Source organism: Scleropages formosus, chromosome 4, assembly GCF_900964775.1.
Source record: "Scleropages formosus chromosome 4, fSclFor1.1, whole genome shotgun sequence".
Classification (NCBI taxonomy): Eukaryota; Metazoa; Chordata; class Actinopteri; order Osteoglossiformes; family Osteoglossidae; genus Scleropages; species Scleropages formosus.
Window position 1 is genome coordinate 17,077,693 of NC_041809.1, and position 9,239 is coordinate 17,086,931.

Sequence of the window (9,239 nt, forward strand, 5' to 3'; positions counted from 1 at the left end):
GAACAGGAAGTAGTAGGTCTGTTATTCCACAGGGGACACAAAACCGCCGAGAGTACAACCTGTCGAAATGAGCGTCGGACTGGATATCAGACTCAAGCGAGCAAATAAAGTGTATCATGAAGGGGTAAGATGCTCTTCGCAGGCTATTCTTTAGCGGTTCAATCAATAGTGAACAATAAGCTGGCTAGTAGTAGTTTTTGGAAAATGAGGCGACTCGGGACTGGAGGAGCTCTGTCAGACTCAGTCAGTGTCTCTTGCGTTTCTTAATATTTTTTTTTTGTTTTGGACAGCGTTCTTGCCCTCTCTGCTCAGGCTACAGGAGAAGGAGAAATAATAGAGCTCAGTTCTTGCTCCGGTCCTCCGGCTTTGTCCTCACGCATTCATTCTTTAGTTTAGCTGACGACGCTCAGTTTCAAGCAAGCAGCAACACGCTTGACTTTCTCACTGGAGCAATTGCCAATTGGGTTAGTACCTCATATAACTAGACGGAACTGCGACCTTTGGATCCAGGCAGTAGCTCTAACCACTACGGTACCAGGTGTCTACTGGTGGGTAAACCTTGGAAGTGGGTAACTTACAGTGACAGGATCCTCCTGTTCGCATTCTCTCCTCCTCCTGTGTTGTCAACACTGTTCCTTGCTGCACGTATCGTAGCAGCTTCCATGACTTCAGTGCCATCCATTGTCTTTTACTAGTGGGAAATGTCTAATGTGTGCAGTGGCACTAAATGCCACGGCACTGCTGTCTCACAGCGCCTGAGTGGTGCGAGAGGATGTGGGTTCAATCCCCACTCAATCTGTGTGGTCTTTGTATGTTCCTTAGTGTGTGAGAGAGTAACAAAGAGAAAGTGTGTTTCACTCCTGTATGGATGAGTGACTCATTGTAAGTAGTGTATCTAGGAATGTAAGTCAGCTGGTAGTGTAGTGTTTAGACCTACTGCCTTTGGATCCAAAGGTTGCAGGTTTGATCCCAGCCTCAAACTATAGTCCCTCTGAGCAGGGTACCTACTCTAAATTGCTCCAGTAAGATGACCCAGCTGAGTAAATGGGTAAATAATTGTAATCTTAACATTGTAAATCACTTTTGGGGAAGAGCATCAGCTAAATGAGTAAATGTACTTTTTATTTGGGATGGTTAGTAAAGTGTAGAATGAACTCTGAATGAACAAAATGACTGGGAAGTATTGGAGGAGTGCACAGAAAGCAAACGATATGAGGAAACATCTCGTGCTTAACGGAACCTTCATTGAAATCTGTAAAGAACTTTGTGTGTGTGTGTGAGTGAGTGAGATGTAGTAAACAGCCGGTGTGTCCATCTAACCACTCCTGCTATAGGTCTGTCACTAGTTCACTTACCCTGAATGAATGAAGTAAGAATATCCTGCTGTATATATGGGTAAATCATTGTAAAGTTGATTATCAATGTAAGTTGCCCTGGATAAAGGCTCCACTTAAAACAAAAAAATTTATAATAATATGCAATAGTACTGATGCATGAGGGGGAAAAAAAAACACACCTGGGTGTTTTCCCTGCAATTTCTTCTAAACAAACACATAAAAAATGTGTCTTCCTATACAGGCCCATAGCTGCTGGTACAGTAAATTTGGTATTTGTAGTGGCATCATGCAGAGCTGCACCAGGCTGCTTCTTTCCTAGAGCTCTTCTGCTGCTGACACAGAGCACAACTCGGTCTTGCCGAAGGGAAAGGACTCGCTAGTGGAGGCATTAAAAATTTAAATACATCGATATTTCATGGACCCTTAATATGCTTTCATGTGGCAACATATTATTAGGCTTTGGTGCATCAGGCAGATAATGGTGATAAAGAGGCTACACACCCCAAAACCGAGGTTATGTCATCACCAAGCATGTTGTGCGATGAAAACTGTGGTCCCTGGGCTGAACTTACTTGGATGTCTTGGCCATCACCCTTTTTTGCACTGTTACACGTCATTGCTAAACATTTAAGTCATCTACAAGGTTGCCGTGAGGTGACCCTTTGAAACACATGGCTCCAGTCAGACGTGTGAGTACGCCAGGGCAGCACTTCTCGAGGGATGACTTGTGTCTGTCTCATGGAAGTGCTGCTGAGGAGCTGGCAAGACATTCCACCTCATTTCCAGATCAGGCTCGTTGACCGAATCCTTCGCTGGGGGGGAAGTCTTGCGGTCGACCTCCGAGTGACTAAAGCGTGAAGACTTTCATAGCCGGACTGAAATTACTCTATAGCTTTGTCATTTTCCAGAGCAATTCTCATGAACCAGCACAGGAACACATACTTGAGCTGGTTTCCCATGTTTGGCAGCCTTTTCCCCCTTCTTCTGCTCACCATTACACACTCAGTTTTAAGTATGTTACATCAAAGAATTTGTCTGCATAAAGACATCTCCTAAGTGAGCAATGCCTGCTTTTGTTATTTGCTACCAGACATGCCAGGCTCCTCTTGTTTTGCTATTCATGCTTCTGGATAGCAGCAAGTAGAGCATGAACTTCTCAGTCTCGTGCTGGGAAGATGGATGTTTCCTCACTTCTTCAAGCTAGCCTTGGTTGTGCTTTTCCCCAGGGTATTTCTCCAGCAGGGGCAGAAGAATTCTTTAGGACCAACAGTTTCTCAGTGGTTCCCAGAAATGTTCAATACTTTATTAATATTAGATTCCTCAGCTGCTATTTGTTACTGCTTTCCATCCCTTAAATGTTTTTTTTAAAAAAAAATATGATCAGTGTATGTAAGATATGATTTTGCCAAATTATACATGATTTACTATGTAATTTATTCAGTGCATCTTTTTGTATTCTAACCAAGCACTTTGTTAGTGTAAGAGAAGGAATTGTGCATGTTTAATGCCATTCATATATTTTTCCCCGTACATATCATTTATCTTATCCTTTTCTCCAGACTGACTTAGAGTGTCAAAATACTTAGTTATTTACCAGTTTATACAGGTGGGTGATCTTTACTGGTTCAATTTGGGGTAAGTACCTTGCTCAAGGGTACTACAGCAGTTGGTGAGATTTTAGCCAGCAACCTCTGGGTCTGAAGACAGCAGCTGTAACCCCTATGCAAGTAAATGGATCTGCGTTATAAATGTTAAGCTGACCTGAAGGTGTGCAGTTCCCCCAACACACTGCACCAGGATCTCATTTTGCCACTTGGGAGTATTGATCATCCATGAGGTTCTTGGCTTGGTCTCACTGGAGCTGTTTAAGGGCAGCGCAGCCAGTAGTCCCGTTGCTTCACAGCTCCTGGGTTGCGTGTGGAATCTAGCTCAGTCTTGGTGGAGTTTGCATGTTCTCCTTGTTTGTGTGGGATTCTTACACATACTCTGGTTTCCTCTCACAGTCCACAGACATGTTTCAGGTGAACTGTGGAATTTAAACTGACCTCAGTGTATATGTTTGATCACACTGCGATGGTCTGGCATCATCTTTAGGGTGTTCCCTGCTTCCTGTGCTGTCCTTCCAGGATAGGCTCTGATAAACTGGACCCTACACGGGAATGGATGGGGTGTTTGGCTAACAGCATCCCTTCCTCTGTCTCTGGCAGGAGGTATTGGCAGGTGTGGTGGTCATCAGCAGCAAGGAAGCAGTGCAGCACCAGGGCATCTCCCTGACCATGGAGGGTTTGGTGAACCTACAGCTCAGCTCCAAGAGTGTAGGTGTGTTCGAGGCCTTCTACAACTCCGTCAAGGTGGGCAAGGAGATGTGTGACCTAAAGTGGCTTTAGTTTCAGACCAACTTTTCCATCTGTTTGATTATCGAGAACTGTCAGAATGGTGGACTGATGGGTGCTTTTGGAACCTTACTCTGTCGCAGCCCATCCAGCTTATCACCAGCAACATCGAGGTGGTGAAGCCAGGAAAGGTCCCAGGGGGCAAGACAGAAATCCCTTTTGAGTTCCCACTGCATGCAAAGGGCAACAAAGTGCTGTACGAGACCTACCATGGTGTCTTTGTCAACATCCAGGTACATTTACATTTATTCATTTTGCAGATGCTTTTGTCCAAAGCGACGTACATCTCAGCAAAAGTACAATTTATGGTAAAGGCCTAGGCCCATGTTTTCCCTGACCTGAACAGTGCCGCACATCTGGGCTGGCAGCGATGCCGCAGACTAACGTTTATACTGTGTTCTAGCCTTCGAAATGCTGCCAAATCCTTCAAGAAGATTTTTGAGTGTGAGTTTTTGGAAATACTTTCAAAGTAGTCCTCCACCTCATGCGAAAAGGTTGAATGGCAGCCTGTGCTGTATTTATTATATGAAAACATGTCTGGTATCTACCAGGCATGACCCACATACACAGTATCAGGTAGGGCTCTCTGTGGTCCAAGTTGTTAAATTCCTTTTGGCTGTTAAACCTATACGCTTTTCTTTGAGCCACCATCCAGACTGCAGGCGAGGAGAATCGCCATGTTTGTTAGTCCACAGCAGGCACATTCCAGCACTGTCAGCTGACTCGGGTCCAGGACGCTCTCCTCAAAGGTCATTAAAACACTTTTCCGTTGCGCCCGCCTCGGCTGGCAAGCAGAACTGGGACTTCAGTCCTTTTTGTCTCAGCTGCTAAATTTAACTAATGATGAATAATTATAGAGATGGAAGGCAAGAATGAACTGTTTTGCAAATGTGTCGTGTTGCCTTTCCCGACACTGAGCAGAGCGTTATTTAGGGGTTGACAGTAATAGGCTCTGAAAAACTGCCTTTTGTCGACATCTTTCTCATCTCGACTCCAGCTGCCAAAGATAAACAATTATTGGTGTCTGAAGGGGCACAAATCCCACCAGAAACCTCTCTGCTGTTAATGTGCAAACACTTAATTTTGTATTGCCTGCCCTCTTTCGTAATGGAAATAAAGTGTCAAGATATAATCTCCTCCATAGTTCTTTTCCTTGCCCTGCTACAACCAAGATGCGACAACACAAATGAATTTCTGCTACTGGTTAAATCTATTCAATATACACTGTTGCATGAAAGTATGTGAACCCTATAGGGATGGTCATCATTCATGTATGAAATATTAAACTTATAACATCTAAATATTAAACTTATAAATGGATTGATGATTTACACACCTTATTCTACTTATCTACTCAGTTTAACTAGTGCAACCCAGGCTTTGCTTATTTTTACATCTGCACTACTCATGTGTTTCTACTACACACGATTTCTTCTAAAGCAACACATGGGATTGGTCATTACACACCTATTATGTCACATGAGAAACACTGATTCTCGTTAAATAACCATTTCGTGGTAAAACTAAGGGACACAAGGGCTTCAAACACTTGCATCCAGCACTGTGTGTATTAAACTTGGAACTAGAGAATTTGAGAAACGGGTGAAGTAATGGATCCACCAGGTACAGCTCTGTAAAACTGTTAATGAAGTTAATATTCATGGTGTTTTTAAATTTACCTGAATTTAAGAAACGGATCAGTTGCACCGACTGCGAAGTGCAGTGTAGACTTTTTAGTAAAACATTTTGTAATGATTGCTAAATTGTAAAATGGAGATATTTGACTAATCACATGTGGTTCCAAACAGAATTCTCAAGCATGTGTCTCCGACAAGTACAACTTGCGTTAACATGAATGTTAAAAAAAAAATAATAATAAAAAATGCAGCTTTGCTCCATGTCTTTAGCCAACTCTCTTCCCGTCCATGGTGCCTCTAATACAGTTATATCTCATATCTTGTGTTTCTTCGCTTGAGCCCTTCCAGCTGTGACAGATATATTATTGTGGTTTTCAGCAATGTTACGAAACACATCTTGTGACACTGGGCCCTTGCTCCTCCCAAACACACACAGCCATGCCAATTCTCTTGCCCCCTCCTTTCCCCCCCATTTTATTTAACTAATATTTTTGAGCTTGTTGCGGGTGGTCTGCTTGGTGTCTGGGAGGTCTCTGAAATCAGGAAGCTTTTCAAACTCTGTCAGCAATTAGAGCGGGACCTGGAACTCTGCCTCCTGGCCTGTCCTACCAAGGGTCTGTCACACATGTGGCGGGAGCAGACACAGAGTGCAGATGGGAGGGAAGAAGATGGGATAATGCTTTTGGGGTGGGTGCTATAAAGCATTTAATTTTTCAACAGCAGCAGGTAGATGTTGGAGCCACTGCCTTGTACTCAAATGACTCAGGTTTGAATCCCAAATCCAACTCTTTATGTCAGTATCCAAGTGGCCCTTTCCATGAATTGGTATAGTAAAAATTACCCCATCATGTTACAGGGTGTGATAAGCTACATTTAGGGTGGCTATAGAGAAATTACAAAGTGAGCCAGCTGGAAGGTGAGGAGAGGGGGAAAAGAAAAAAAAAAAAAAAAAAAATCCCAACTGTAACGGGGGGAAAAAAGAAAAACATCTGTGGATCCAAGTACCAGTGGCTACCCACCCCTCCTGGGTATAATATGTCCTTGTTAAGTTTGAGTCATTATAAATAGCTTCGTATTGTAAGTCAGCTTGGTAGAAAAGCATCAAATAATTGAATAAATAAGTAATGGGGTGAACATTATGGACATCAGTTGAACATGAGCACTTATTTGTTTACAGTATACTGCAACCTCTGATTTTGTTCATTGACTTTATTAGTATACCCTGCGCTGTGATATGAAGCGCTCTCTACTGGCCAAAGATCTGAGCAAGACCTGTGAGTTCATGGTCCACTGTCAGGTAAGAGCCCATGCTGTCCTGAAATATTCAGCCCCACCCCCTACAAGCCCAGAAATGTTTTCGACTCTCACAATTTCCCTCAACAGCCACAGAAAGGAAGGTTGCAGCCAAGTCCAGTAGACTTCAGCATCACACCCGAGACGCTGCAGAACATTAGAGAGGTTAGAATCCTGTTCCCTGCCTGCCTGAGGTGGAGTTTATATTAAGATATTAAGTTTGCCTGATGCAGGACTGGTTTCATTGTACCTCACTTCAAGAATAGCTATAAAATTGACACTTCTCTTCAACAGTATTCTTCTGTAAAGGAACTCCAATGCATGCAATGCAGAAAATTATAGCACCAGTTCAATTATGCTGATTATTTTAAAGCTTTAGAGCTTTTACATACAGATATTTCCAAATTAAGCCATTTTAAATATCAAGAATAGATGCAGGTAGTACAATAAAGAATTTGCTCTGTAGCTGTATAAAGTGATTTTTATTGGTGTTCTTGAACTGTTTAGTTTTGCCTTGCATTGTGTAAATTCCTATGCAAATACTATTTGTCATCCATCCTCTTACCTCAAAGAGAAGTACAGGGTGTTTAGGTTGTTTGTACTCTGCAAGGCATCCATGATGCAGTATAGAAGGTTGCAGTGCTTGGTGGTGCCGCCCTCTCACACCAGTGACTCACCTGCCCCCTGCAGAGGGTCTCCCTGCCCAAGTTCCTGATCCGCGGCCATCTCGATGCCACCAGCTGCGTGATCACGCAGCCCCTGACCGGCGAGTTGGTGGTGGAGAACTCAGAGGTGCCCATCAAGAGCATCGAACTGCAGCTGGTCCGAGTGGAGACATGTGGTGAGCACCGGAACCTGGGCCGAACACACGGGCCCAGTCCAAGCAGACCAGCTGGTTTGAGTCCTGCTGTTTTATCCCCCCTCAAGATGTCAGAACAGCTGTTAAAAAGTTAGGTCACCTCTAGGACAGAATGGAGAATCCCATCTGTAAAAGGCATTTGTGATCAGTTTGGGTGTGAAATGTTAAGCAGCCCGTGAAGCTGGTTCTAAATACATTAAGTAGCATTAAAGATAGAATACAAAAATAATAAGGGAAGAATCAAACTCTTAACTTTGGGACAAAAGGTTTATGTTGTAGTTTCCGAAGCTATGATGGTCTGTTCATCTCGATATGGCCTTTCTAGGGCAATCACTCCAAGGGCCACCTCCTCTAATTTATTCAGTGGGAATTTAACCTTTAATATGAACACCCAAATTGGGTTTGTATGTGCAGGAATCAGTTTTTACAAATAGGTTTAAAGATCTCCTTGTGATTTTCCTTCCTTTCCTTATATTCCAGTTTTATATGTTCATATTATAGTCTGCAAATTGCAGTGCTCAGCCTTTTGAAAGATGCTTCCTTGGTCAGTGCTTGGTGTTGAAAGTGCCAACTGAGTTGAGCTTGTTCAACCGCAGGCTGTGCAGAAGGCTATGCGAGGGATGCCACCGAGATCCAGAACATTCAAATAGCAGAGGGAGATGTGTGCCATGGCCTGCCTATTCCCATCTATATGATCTTCCCCAGACTCTTCACCTGCCCAACCCTCGAGACCACCAACTTCAAAATTGGTGCGTTGGTCACATCACTTTGGCACACCTGTGGCCACAGCCAGTTTTGTCAATTAAAACCAGAAACAGCAATTGTCTGAAAATGTTTAGTTTTTGTTTATATTTCAGTCCAGTAAACAAAATGTGCATTTTTTGGTCTTTTCTAGAATTTGAAGTGAATGTAGTGATAGTTCTACAAGATGACCACCTGATCACAGAGAACTTCCCTCTCAAACTCTGCCGGGTCTGAACACCCACCAACGCCATGGAGTCTGGCATCTAAATGGTAAACTGCCTCTACGTTGCACCATCAGTAAAAAAAATGTGCATATGTATATAAACATAGTATTTTAAATAACTGCTAATTTACATGTTACCAATGTTTTGTCCTGTTTAAAGAAATCAAGTTAAACTATAAGCTGTGTGTATAAATCCCAGACTTGTCATGTCCTTATGCAAGGTACTTAACCTTGCATGGCTCTGGTAAAAATAAATGTGCAAAACTGTAAGCTGTTCTGGATGAAAGCAATATGACTGCCATCTCGTCTGCAGCGCTGGAGTGATTCCTGGTGGAAACCCACTATCTCCAGCATTGGAGATGATGTGTGAAAGCCTACAGTCAGGAGGGAGGATTGCACTGAGAATACTTGGTGTGGCAGAAGGGAATCATGGGAGGAAATGCGTAAATGAATGCTTGAACTGCTGCGAAAAGTGTCAGCGCCCAGGGATGGTGCCATGGAAGACATCAGCAGTGCTAAAATTGCATCTCAAAGTGTTGATTACAATTCTGTTCACACCTGTATCTACGCTGGAATATCTTTAAAAACAGGGACAAAAGAGCACAGTACCATATCAGAAACCCAAATAAAGCTCAGGCAAGTTTGGTATTGAGCAAGCAAGTGTTTAATAACATGTAGAGGAAACAATAGCATCTACATCAGTAACAAATGTTACCCAACATTTGCTTGAAAGACTAGGTGTTAACTTTGTAT

General features: G+C 43.0%; 1 protein-coding gene across 1 annotated transcript; it reads left to right on the forward strand.

Annotated features, from left to right (window-relative positions):
• Nucleotides 1–8,880, forward strand: vps26c (VPS26 endosomal protein sorting factor C). Its single transcript, XM_018755339.2, has 9 exons — nt 1–124; nt 3,545–3,688; nt 3,814–3,963; nt 6,584–6,664; nt 6,751–6,825; nt 7,351–7,501; nt 8,116–8,268; nt 8,415–8,533; nt 8,800–8,880. Exons 1-8 carry the CDS (start codon nt 68–70, stop codon nt 8,495–8,497), a joined length of 894 nt encoding a protein of 297 aa, XP_018610855.1. The 5' UTR covers nt 1–67; the 3' UTR covers nt 8,498–8,533; nt 8,800–8,880.
• The last annotated feature ends 359 nt before the right edge of the window (nt 8,881–9,239 follow it).